At 44.9% G+C, this 12986-nt stretch overlaps 2 protein-coding genes across 5 annotated transcripts in view; one reads left to right on the forward strand and one right to left on the reverse strand.

The window, feature by feature from the left end:
• STPG1 (sperm tail PG-rich repeat containing 1) overlaps window positions 1–5426 on the reverse strand; it is a 51058-nt gene extending 45632 nt beyond the window's left edge. The window contains exons 1-2 of the mRNA XM_059998795.1: window positions 5352–5426; window positions 2892–3010 (exon numbers count right to left, since the gene is read on the reverse strand). The gene's annotated coding sequence lies outside the window, so the exon portion shown is untranslated. The remainder of the gene's footprint in view (window positions 1–2891; window positions 3011–5351) is intronic.
• Window positions 5427–7024: 1598 nt separating this feature from the next.
• The window catches only part of NIPAL3 (NIPA like domain containing 3), a 51908-nt gene continuing 45946 nt past the window's right edge, over window positions 7025–12986 (forward strand). For all 4 annotated transcript variants that reach the window (XM_060016246.1, XM_060016257.1, XM_060016276.1 and 1 more), the window contains exons 1-3: window positions 7025–7120; window positions 8009–8152; window positions 10182–10514. In XM_060016246.1, coding sequence (XP_059872229.1) covers window positions 10422–10514 — 93 coding nt within the window. In that variant the 5' untranslated portion in view covers window positions 7025–7120; window positions 8009–8152; window positions 10182–10421. The remainder of the gene's footprint in view (window positions 7121–8008; window positions 8153–10181; window positions 10515–12986) is intronic.

Consider the following 12986-nt stretch of genomic DNA (forward strand, 5'->3'; position numbering starts at 1 on the left):
TTGCAACATGTGGGTCCTAGAGTGCACGGGCTTCAGTAGTTGTGGTGTGGGGGCTCAATAGTTGTGGCACACAGTCTCAGTAGTTGTGGCACATGGGCTTAGTTGCTCTGCGGCATGTGGGATCTTCTCATACCAGGGATCGAACTCATGTCCCCTGCATTGGCTGCCACCAGGGAAGTCCCTCGTGTTATTTTTCATTTAAACAGTCAATCATTTTTTAAGGAGATTAAAATAAGAAAAAATGTATTTTATATTTACCATTGTCGGTGTTCTTTAATTCTTTGGGTTTATCTAAGCTTCTGTCTGGTATCATATTCCTTCTGTCTGCAGAACCTATTTTAACATTTCTTGTAGTGCAAGTCTTCTGATAATGCATTCTCTAGGTTTTTGTTTGCCTAAAATAATCTTTTTTCCTTTCATTTTCTTAGTCATTTTTATTGGTAATAGAATTCTGTGTTGACAGTTTCCCTCCTCTCCCCGACTTTAAAATGTATTACTCCATTGTCTCCTAACTTGCATAGTTTATGATAAGTGATCCACTGTAATTCTTATCTTATGTCCTAATATATCTTTTTTACCCACTATTTTTAAGTTTTTCTGCTTATCACTTTTATTCAGAAATTTGATTTTGATGATGACTTTGCATCATTTTATTATTTTCTTTATGTTTTTACTATTTTGGATTCATTGAAATTCCTGAATCTGCAGATTTATAGTTTTCATCAAATTTGGAAAATATTCAGCCATTATTTTTTCAAAAAATTTTGAGCCTTTTGCCACCCTGGCTTCTTTCCTGGAGCTACAAGTATACGTACATAGATTACTTAATATTGTCCCACAATCACTGAGATTCTGTTCTTGCCCCTCCCCACCCACTTTCATTTGGACAGTGTATATTGCCTTTAAGTTCAATGATCTTCTGTAGTTTCTAATCTGCTGTTAATCCCATCTATTATATTTTTATTTCAAATATTGCATTTCTCATCTCTAGAAGTTACATTTGGGTCCTTTTAAAAAATATTTTCCATTTCTATCTTCATTATGTTCATGTTTTCCTTTACATATTTGAGCATTTTTATAATATCTGCTTTAATGTCTTTTTCTACTAATTTTTTAAAATTTATTTATTTTTGGCTGCATTGGGTCTTCGTTGCTGCACATGGGCTTTCTCTAGTTGCGGTGAGCGGGGGCTACTCTTCATTGTGGTGCGTGGACTTCTCATTGCGGTGGCTTCTCTTGTTACAAAGCATGGGCTCTAGGCGTGCAGGCTTCGGTAGTGGTGGCTCAAGGGCTCTGGAGCATAGGCTCAGTAGTTGTGGTGCATGGGCTTAGTTGCTCCGCGGCATGTAGGATCTTCCCGGACCAGGGCTCGAACCCGTGTCCCCTGCATTGGCAGGTGGATTCTCAACCACTGTGCCACCAGGGAAGCCCCTTTTCTACTAATTTGATGATCTCTGTCATTTCTGGGACTGCTAATATTGACTGCTCTTTCTCTTGGATATGTGTCATATTTTCCTGTATTTTTCATGTCCAGCAATTTTGTACTGGACGCTGGACATTGTGAGTTTTACACTGTTGGGTACTGGATTTTGAAGTATTTCTGTAGAGTGTTGCATTTTTTTTTTTCTGGCACAATTTCCAGTAACTTACAGACCCATATGCTCCCTTCCAGCTTTTTAAGCTTTGTTATAGTGAATCCAGAGCAGCTTTTATTCTAGGAATAATTTATCTCCACTACTAAGACATGATATTTCTATAGACTCTGCCCAATCCATCCTCATCTGATACAGTGTCTCTCTATTCTGGTTTATGGGACCATGAAGTAGTCCCAGTTCTGTGTAAGGCCCAGAAATTGTTCAGCCTACTGCTTTCTGGTGGTTCTTTCCCCCGTCTTAGTTTCTTCTCATGCATGTGCCCATCATTCCTCAGCCAAAGACTTAAGGAGAACTCTCTTCCTATTTCTGAACTTTTTATGTGCAGGTCCCTCCTTTATGGTGTTCTACCTTGTAAATTCCAGCTGCTTTGGTCTCCCTGAACTCTGATTTCTATCTCCCCAGCTCAGAAACTGAGGTTTCCCTCACCCTGAACTGTGGCCTAGAAACTGCCCCCAGCACTAAGCTGGAGCAATTGTGGGGCTCACCTCGTTTTTCTTCTCTCAGGGATTACAGTACTGGACTCCCTGTTGTTCAATGTCTAAAAACTATGTTTCCTATATTTCTCTGTTTTTTCAGTTGTTAACAGCAGGAGCATGATTTAATTTTCATAGAAGTTAATCTTTCATGAACAGACTTGAGTTTTATTTTGCTCACCTTTTTTCCTAAGGAACTTACATCATTTATAAATACTAAGGAATGAAGGATTGAATAAATGATGTTATGCTCTACCAATCCTTTGCTCCTTCAGTATTTACTCTTCACTTTATTCTATCACCCTCACAGCAGCAATTCTCAATCATTTATGGTGGACAATCTATACTAAAAACTTAATATTTAATATAATTATTGGCAACACACTCAAAGAAATTAAGAAATCAAAAACAACAGAAACAAGTCAATATCGATCACAGCACAATCACTACTCTAGTATAAGAATGTCTTTTAGGATCTATAAACACAGCCACTATTCACTTATCACATCTCAGTGCAGTGTTGTTGTCTTAGAAATAACCATCTACTTCCCTAGCTGCAATAAAGCTGTTATTTTTTAAATGCATTAGTGTGCTAGAATTATGAGTAATTAGAAAAGGTTTAAGCTTCCTATTACAATGGTTATATGTACATATTGTCAAATTTTTGGAAAGATAAATTTAAAAGATTTAAAAAAACAATCCATATTCCTACCACCCAAAGACAACACTATTAATAATGTTTTCCAGCCTTGTTACTGCATACCTGTGAAGCCAGGATGAGAGAAGGTACAGCCCAGGTGTGAATGGAGCACTGTGCAGATGTGCCTCACTGGTGCACTTGCTTGTATAACTGTTCATGACAGGATGTCGTGGGCCTGGAATCTAAGAAAGAGCAATGAAGATATACTAACTTCCTAATCAACAGCATATGTTTAAGCAGTTCCCAGGTGAGGGCCAGTGCCGTGATCAAGAGTATCCAGTCCTCTGTTCAAGGTTAATAGTCCTGGGTTCTGCCACTTAATAGTTCTTATTTGGATGAGTCACTTGACCTTTTAAATCCATTTCCTCTTCCATAAAGGGAGATTGGTGATAGTACCTTCCTCTCAAGTTGCTTGTGAGGATCAAATACGATGATCCACAAGTAGTAGTTAATGCTGCCTAGCCTACAGTAGGCTTTTATTAATATTAGATTTTAATACATGCACGGGGATAATGTATTAACAGCTTAAAATAATAGCTGTCATTTCTTGAGCCCTTACACTCCTAAATGCCTTGTATAGAATACTTCACGCAACCCTTACAATAATCCAGTGAGGTATTATCCCCATTTTACAGATGAGAAAACTGAAATTCAGAGGGAGGGGTTAAGTGACTTACTCAAGGTCACACCAGAAGTAAGAGGTGGGATCAGGCTTTGAACCCAGGAAGTCTGACTTCTGCTTGCTCTGAACCACTATAATAACCTCTAAGGTAGCACACACTAAATGTTAACATGCTAAATGTTGACATTTACTATCCTTGAGTATGTATGGTTGTTTTTTTAAAAAATTAGGACATTGCATAGAGTCCTATGCAATGTACTATGCAAATAGAGTCCTATGCAAATATTTAGGCTGTCTTGAATTTTCACAGGATGCTGGGGGTCCCCAGAACTCAGTTTGAAAATTCCTGAGGCAGTTCACTGTTGGGTAGTTCTAACTGCTAGAAAGTTCCTGCGTGAATCAGCTCAGAGTAAGTCTCACTCCTCTTCCACCTTGGTGAGTTCTGAAATGCAGGTCATAGCTTGTAGCCTTTTGTGAAGCTTTTATGTGCATGTGTATGTGTGCTGGATCACAATATAAAATGCGTTTCTTACCATGGGTCACAGTCAAAAAGTTTGAAAGCCACTGTTATATATGACTATTCTTCAGGTATTTGAAGGCAGCTGTCATAACCCACAACCTAAAGACTAATCCTCTTCTCCACAAGGGACCTCTTCAGCTTCTGCAATACCCTTGTAACATGGGGATTCCTCCCTTATACTGGGTACCATCCTCTGGCCCTGTCACCAGATTCATCCGGGCCTCTCCTCAAATTGCCTTTGGGATGACTTCCTTGACCACTCTCTCTTCGGAAGCACCACCTATCTCTCTCTAGTCCCTGACCCTGTCTTATTTTTCTCAAAGCACTTTTTTACTACCCAACATCATAGTTTATATGTAATACGTAAAATATTTTTTTATGATCTTCATCAATAAGATGTTCATCACTGAATCCCCAATCTGTTTCCTGGCACATAGCAGTTGCTCAATAAATATTTGTGGACTGAATGAATGGATGAATACTAGGAGTAGACACATTTTATCCATAATGTATATAGATGTACTCATAATATTAAATACAACTCTTTCCATTAGGAGCTACATTCTAGAAAGCTTTAACTCACAAAACTACAACTGTAGGCATGTTTTCATTCTACCATCTCTATGTTTTAAAAAACCCTTATTATTTATCTTATAGTATTATCACATATTTCATATATTTATGCATGTATTTTACTGTACAAGTATATCAATATATACTACCTCGTGTATACTGTTACCTTTATGTGGAATTTTATGGGACTTGCATGAGTAGTTTTGACTATATGAGATTTTTATTGATTCAGTTACAATGCTATGGTGCATCTTGGAAGTATTTTACATTTTTCAAAGCAATCTTGGGTAAATAATCTATTTGATATTTTTCTGAAGCCGAGAAAGTGTGTCGGAGAGCTGGAATAAACTTCCGCTGGCTGCCGGCTAGTGACCTCTAGATTCCAATCACAGCCTTTCGTTTCACAGATGGGTAAACCGAAGCCCCGAGCAGGGAAGGAGATGGAGTGGACCTGGGATTAGAATTTAGCTCTTTGTGGTCCACCTGCTGCCAGACGCCCCCAAACGTTTGTCCACTCGCCGGGGCTGAGGCAGGGGAGTCAGATGCCCACGCCCCTCACCGGAGCTCTATGAGGAAGGGATGCCCTGGTTATTATCACCACTTTTCAGGTGGGGACTCTGAGGGCACACCTCCAGGGAGGGGAACCTCCAACAGTGGCTTCTTCCGGCCCTCAGGGGACCACCTAGCTCGGCAGCGGAATTCCGCACGCACCGGGTAGGCGGCGGTCTCAGTGGGCGTCCCATGCGGTGCGCCGGGTCCTCCTCCCCACGACCCTGGCATCCGTCCCCCAAAAGGGACATCTTCCTACCTTGTCGGCTCCCCCAGGGCTGAATCTGGCCTGTCAACCTCCCTGTCGCTATGGCAACCACAGGCCTAAACGTTCTAACTTCCACCTCTGCCCGCTTCCGGATGAACTCGAGCCAATGGTGTCTTCCGTTTCTTAGGCGTGAAAAGTTGTTGGCCAATGATCAGAGGCATTTCAAAAACCGCTGGGAAGCTGCCAGAATTTTAGGGTTCGGGTTAACTACGTCAGGATGGGTGGGGAACCTTAACAGGGCTTATCTAGGCAACCCCCCAAAATCTTGTGATAGACCCAAAGCCTTAGACTTTTGATCACCCAGAAATCCTACTTCAAGGAATAAACCTAAAAGAACTAACATTCATCGAAGCCCTGTTTATAAGAGCCAAAGAAAAAAGACTGAAACGGGCAACATACGGGGGCAGCCATGTAGTGTTCCAGGAGCCCCTCTTTACACACTTAAGAGCAATCACAGTGATCTTGTCATTCGCTCTCTTAGAACACTCCAAGGGCTCGCCTTTAAACTTAGGATGAAATCCAAACATCTTCATAGAAGCTGTCCCTTGCCCGTCCCGCTCCCCCTTCCCACGCGCCAGAAAAATCTCGCACCAGCCACGCTGTCCTTTGGGCAGTTCCTACAATATGTCAACCTCGTCCTGCTCTCGGGTGTTCCCTCTGAGTTCGCTTGGTGTCAGGGTCTGAACCACAACTGCCTCTTTCTCATCATCGAGGTCTCTGTCCAAATGTCATGTCTTCACCTGTATAATGGGCATGAGCCCAGTGTCTCGCTCAGGGGGTTGTTGAGAGGATCTGAAATGAAATGCACGTGAGTGAAAAAGCAGAAGCTCCATGCACGTACTAATTATTTTTTAAATACAACTCATTTTTAAAAATTTTTAAATTGAAATATAGTTGCTGTACAATATTATATGTTACAGGTGTACAGGACAGTGATTCACAATTTTTTAAGGTTTATACTCCATTTATAGTTATAAAATATTGGCTATATTCCCTGTATTGTACAATATATCCTCGAGGCAATCATAATTATTACACTTGTACATTACGGAAGCATTCAAGTGCTGGGCTTACTGGTGGACCTTAAGTATTGCTGAGCTGGGGACGCACCGGGAGGGTTGGTATATTGTGCTGCCAACAGGTGTTCCGGGAGGATAGGCAAGGAGAGACTTTTATGCCCCGCGGCTTTGGGAGGAACCGGGCCTTGAAAAATGTGTAGGATTTGAATACCTGGTGAGAGCGTGGGGGTGGGGCAACAGCAGAAGCAAAGCCTGGGAGGGGGCTCTGAGGATAAGGAGGCAGGACACCTGTCAGGATGCCCACCTGTAGGGCAAGTGGAGTGAGCAAGTCACCGCAGCTTTCCATACACAGCCCGAGGAGGGAGCGGAGTTTTGTTCCAACGTCTTTCCTGTGGCCGCTAGAGGGGACCCTCTCCAGGCGAGCGCAAAGCTCCTGCGGGGCGCCGCCTCCTCAAGGCTCTCCCCCTACGCTTCAAGCAAGCTTCTCGGCGGAGCCAATGCCGGAGGTCTGTCCCGCCCACCCCCTCCTCGCAGCCACTCGTCTGCACCAAATGCCTGCCAGCTTTTGACTGGCAGGCTGTCTGGCAAATCAAATCGCGGCCTTGAAAGCAAAACACTGCAGCACTCGGGCAGCTCTGGGTTGGGGAAGGAATCTGGGAGGCTGTGCCTCCGGGTTGCGCGAAGAGTCTAAGTCATTGCTCAGAAACCTCTGATAGGTGGGCCTTAGCGGAAACGCCGCCGGTGAGTAGTGATTAAGACTAAGGGCGGGGGAAGGGGGAAGGGGGACTTGAATTCACCCTTCGTTTCAGGAAAAGCGAATGCACTTGTGATCATCTACCGTAAATATCTTCCTTGTCATTTTGGGTCTCATTGCCTCAGAATGCTTTTTCCATTTTCGCATCGAGGAGAGGGGCATGGATTTGCCTTAGTAAAGGTGATGCCAGGCGTTACCAAATCAGGAAGTGAACTAGAGTAACTTCGCCTGAATTGTACCTATACACGCCGGCTTGGGCGATAGCAGACGGTGGAGTTATCAGGTGGATGAGAGAAGGCCTTCTTGATCCATGTTGGCCTCTGGCAGTTGTTTCCTGCGCATTGGGTGGGGACTTTAGCGTGTAACCCTTCAGTGAGCCAAAGCCCAGGAAAGGGAAAGCGCTTGGCCTGTAACTGGCACTCAGCAACCGGAAGCTGAATTTGCAGGTGTTGGGAAAGGGCGTGTTTGAGTTTTTCAGGCAGAGCCAAGACCCGACTCTTAGCAGCCACGAGCTACGTTTCTCTAGGCTGGGAAACCGTATTCTGTGGGTCAGTGAAGTAATTCATTGAGATGAGGGCTGGGGGATGGAGTGGAAGCCATCACCTAGTGAATTATCTTTCCTTTTTTGAGTCAGCGACCCTGTGCTCACTGGTGGCTGTGAGGGGCCTCAAAATTAAGGGGTGGCTGGCAGCACAGAGTTGGCTCCTTGCCTCTAGGGCATATGTTAGTCCTGGAAAAGTGCTTTGAAGTAAGGAAAAGAGAGTCGCTGGGCAAAGAATGTGTGCCTTATAAGGAAGGGCAACTTGCAGAGAGTTCCTCCAAGGCTTTTAGTCCCAACGGCTACCCAGCTGAGGGAGAGTTTTCTGTCTTTGCAGGCCATGATGCCTCAGAGGCCTGGGTTTCCTGAGGCAGAGAGGGAAGCTGCTTTTTCAAAGCGAATTAAATGAGAGTAACCACAGACGCTACAAAGGAGGGCAAAAACAGAAACCCACCTGGAGGAACCAGCTGATGCAAAGGAGGTTAGTTAGGGGCCTGGATTCCCATCAGCCTCTTGGCACATCCCTGAGGTCTCTCTGACGTGCTGTGGGCGGGGCTGGCTATACGGGCTGTATCTCTGGAGTCGTGGTTGGTTAGGCCTGAGTAATCCGTTCTCTTCTTGCCCGTGAAGCAGCCACGGTGCACCAGGTGCTTCACAGGCCTGTCTATAGCCAGTCAGCAGGTACGTATGGAGGTCACCGTGCCAGGCTTTGGGCTAGATCTCGGCAGGGAGCAACGGAGCAGGGGATTCAGCAAACTGCTTCCCAGAATTTGTGCTCCAGTGCCCCTTCACCTCCAGGCCGAAAGCCTCTAAGAGGGTCTCAGAGATCAAGGGAACCCTGGGCCACCCTTCCTTCTTAAGGCATAAAAGTAGAGTGAATAATAATTACGCTTTTCACAAGATTACAAACAAATATTCGTAGGGCTTTACAGTCAGGGAGGTCTGGTTATGGGATGTGAGTTACAAAGTTGTCTGATGAGTGTACTTCAGGTATATATATACTGAATATATAACCTCATCTAGAGGCAGAAGCAATCATTTAACTTTGAGGCCCTTTGACAAAGTGAGACCTGGGCTACATTGTCTAAGTGCTGCTCCTGTGCTAAGCCCTGCATCTGATGTCTCCTAGATACTGGACTCAGTGTTAGTCCTATAACATAAGACTGTGCTGTTCACACCAGGAACCAGAATTCCTGGGCCTAGGGCTAGATAACAGAAGGAACTGGAAGCTACAGGAAAGATAGGAGGCAGCTTTCTGACACCTTGAGGCACAGCAGAGACTTTGTTTCGCACGCAGTAAGCCCTCAAATATTCGTTGCTTGAGAGAAAGAAAGGTGTATTCATAGGCAAATTAAATAATTAGACCGATAATAATAAAATTAATACTAATAATAACTGACATTCATTGACCATTCACTGTGCACATATTTTATATGCATTATTTCACCAAATTCTCAAAACACATGGGCTTCGAATATCCATATTTCACAGCAGAGGAGACTGGCTGAAAAGTTAAATGACTTGGCCCAGGTAAAACAGGTAGCACATGGCGGATCAAAAGTAATTTAAAATATTTTTATATTAAAATAAACATAGGGCTTCCCTGGTGGGGCAGTGGTTGAGAGTCCACCTCCCGATGCAGGGGACACGGGTTCGTGCCCCGGTCCGGGAGGATCCCACATGCCGCAGAGCGGCTAGGCCCGTGAGCCAGGGCCGCTGAGCCTGCGCGTCCGGAGCCTGTGCTCCGCAACAGGAGAGGCCACAACAGTGAGAGGCCCACGTACCGCAAAAAAAATAAAATAAATAAACATAGACTTTGCAGTAGAATCCAAATTTGTATTTTTTTTTTTTTTTTTAAAATATAAGAAGACGTCAAAGAAACCCTTAGCACTTGCAGAAGGTATTTTGGCCATGCTTCCTATAACACTAAGGACGTACTTCCTCTTTCTCTGTTTGGTAGAAAAGCTTGAGATGCCCTGAAAATATCAGTCCAATGAAGTTAATGGGAATTACCGTCATTGCTTGTTTTACTTGAGGCCACATTTTACCCCTGTTCTACAGATGAGGCAACTGAGACTCCAGAGGCAAAATGATCTGGTCACTTAGGTCTTACCCCTCCTGGTCCAATGTTGTATCACCTGTGCTAGGCTGACCCTCAGAAGCAGGACAATTCTTCCATCTTCCATGGAGATAACTTTTCTTCTCATTCTTTCTTTCCTGCATCAGAATGTAGATGGTTCCTTTTTTATGGCAGTGGGATTTTTTTCTTTCTTTGGAGTCCTGGAGAAGTAGATGTAGGTAGTGTTCTACTTCTTATGTAGGGGAGCCTATAGAAAAGTAGCATTTAAATTAGGATATGATGGAAGGAAGGAAGCAAAGGAGGCGAGGGATGGGGTTTTTAAAGGGCCGGGAAAAGGCTTTGAGGCAGGTGAGCCATATCTTTATTTGAGATGATAATGTTTCAGTGTTTCCTTGTACATGCATTTTTAATGTTCTTCCCCACCCTCTAGAGCACCGCGAGAATCAGGAAACGCATCCCTGTCTGTGTGCCTGGGAAGAGACCTAGAAACTGGCACGTCTCTGAGGGAAGATGAGGAAAAGGCTGTAAATTGGCCAAAAGAGCCTTGAAGTACTTCTTCCGCGTGGGAAAGTGATGGCTGGTGGAAGGAGGCGAACCCCGCAAGGAAAGATGGCTTAGCAGCAGCTGCAGCTGCCAAACCAGGCCCGGTGGGATGTGCCCTTAGACCACCATGGACGGAGCCCACAGAGCAGCCCTGCAGCTGCAGCAGCTCCCGCCCGCGAGCAGTGCTGACCCTGTGAGTGAGGCTTCCTTCTCCTACAAGGCAAGAGCTTTTATTTTTTTGGTTTGGGAATTTTATATTTTTCTAACAAGAAAGTAACACGGTGCAGCATTGGCTAACAGATAGGTCCAGGGTCCGCGTGCCTATCGCTGGCAGAAACAGGCAGACCCTCCACGCGTACAAGAGAATGTGTAATCAAAAGAAATGTTCATTAAAATACATAAAAGTAGGAAGGTAGAGAAATATTTTAAAAGGAATTCATTCCTTGATTTTTTTTAAAAATCACCTGCTCCATTACTCAGAGACAACCTTTGTTCATATTTCTGTGTATTTCCTTCCTGTCTTTTTCTGGTATTACAGATTGGGGATCAGATTGTACAGAGAGTTTTGTTTCTTGGTTGTTTCCCTTAACCTTATTTGTGGACTGTTTCCCCACGTCATTGAGTAGTGATTGAAAGCATGCTTTCTGAATGATTGCGCAGTAATCTGTTGAGCTGCTGTATCAAAATTTGCTGGAAAGACCTCCTATTGTTGGATGTTTAGGTTGTTTCTAATCTGGGATGACTGTAAATGCTGCAGTGAACATCCCAGAGATCATGACCCTTTGCTATCTCTAAGAATTGGATAGGGCTTCCCTGGTGGCGCAGTGGTTGAGAGTCCGCCTGCTGATGCAGAGGACACGGGTTCGTGTCCCGGTCCGGGAAGATCCCACATGCCGCGGAGCGGCTGGGCCCGTGAGCCCTGGCCGCTGAGCCTGCGCGTCCGGAGCCTGTGCTCCGCAATGGGAGAGGCCACAGCAGTGAGAGGCCCGCGTACTGCAAAAAAAAAAAAAAATTGGATAGCCCTGGAAGAGGCAGTCTCTCCCCAGCAAGCGAGCTCACAAATGCCAGTGCATCAAGAATACAGAAAATAAGAAAATATAGTTGATATAATTGCCCTTGTGGTGAATGGATGCCAAATGGACACAGAACACTCTCCCTCATGAGGCGTCTAGTAAGTTTCCATTTTAATCACAAATTTTATTCAGTTACTTATTACAGAAGTATCTTCAGAAAAGGTAAATAAGTCATAGTGACTCTACCAAAGAGCTTAAGAAGTGAGGTGGCAGATAGGCATGTGAACAAAGGGTGATGGGCTGACGGAAGTACCGGGGGAATAAACGGAAGAAGGCTAGGCTTCAAATCCCTACCTGTTCCTATCCAAGTGATTAGATGTAGGGCTTAGGTAACCCTCAGAGCTTCTCTTACGGGTAGGATGGTAGTAGCAACACCTCCCTCCATCCCTCATCCCTCCTCGGCTGCATGGATCAATGAGAAAGCACATAGCCCAGCGCTAGGCATGCAGGAGGGGCTTGACTCAGAAATGTCTCGTGGTTACAAACAGGAACAGATGAAGGTGCACAGAGCAGAGGAAGGAGTAGTTAATTCTGCCTGGGGGAAGGGGAAGGGGTTCTAAGGGGAAGCTGTCTCTTTCCTGTTTGATTTTAAGGCTATTTTGGTTGCAAGGAATAAAAATCCGTTTCAGAGACGCTGAAGGGAAAGGTAAAATTATTATAAGGCTACAGGGTAGCTCATGGAACCCAGGGGCAAGAAGGGCCGTGGGGCTTGAAAGGTGGTAGAACTTAATCACACGTTCAAGAGAGGGAGGATCTGATTGGCCCAGCTTGGGTCAGGTGTCTACATTCGTCCAATCAGTAGTGGCTGGGGGTGGGGTCCTCCAGCAAACATGGTGTCTCCACACTGTGGGCTTGTGGCTGGGTGGGTTTTCCTGGAGGCATCTCCTACCTTTGGGGAAAACATTGAGAGGCCCCAAGTCCACGTTGATGGGGGATGGCTAGAAACAAGCAGTTTGCCCTGAGTTACAGCCCCACCCTCACCCTACCCAGCAGGGAATGGATTCTGGTTGTTGGGGGAAGGTGGTCTGTGAGACCAACAGGCTGAGCTGCCCGAGGGTCGGCATCCCTGCGGGTCTCTGACACTGGAGGCTCTGCTTCAGCCTGCAAGAGTCGGGCCTCACTTCTATGTAGCAAACAGGTCTCTCAACTGAGCACCTGCCATATACGTGCCTATGCTGGGTGGGGCGGGAGCTATGTAGGTAATTGAGATATCTCCTCCCTGAAGGAGTCTAGAAGGGTGGCGGGGAAGCCATTTCCACAAGTATCTACCCTTTAGGACAGAATTTGGCACAAAAAGAGAGATTCAGCAGGGTGTTAAGAGCATGACCTTTGGAATCAGGGAGACCTGGCTTCCAGTTCCAGCTCTATCACTTTGTAGCATTATAACTTGGGGAAAGTCATGTAATTCCTCTGCACATCAGCATTAAGTTCATCCTATAGGGTAGTTATGAGGATGACCTGAATTTACAGAAAAGGAAACTGAAGCTGCCTGTACCATCTCCAGTTTTCTGCCTGTGGTAATCCTACCCACCCTTCCAGCTCCAGCTCAAATATCACCTTTTTCATGAAGCCTTTGTCAGTCTTCCTGGCAGGAAAATATAGGCCCTTTATCCACACTT

Source organism: Delphinus delphis, chromosome 1 (assembly GCF_949987515.2).
Source record: "Delphinus delphis chromosome 1, mDelDel1.2, whole genome shotgun sequence".
NCBI classification, from domain to species: domain Eukaryota; kingdom Metazoa; phylum Chordata; class Mammalia; order Artiodactyla; family Delphinidae; genus Delphinus; species Delphinus delphis.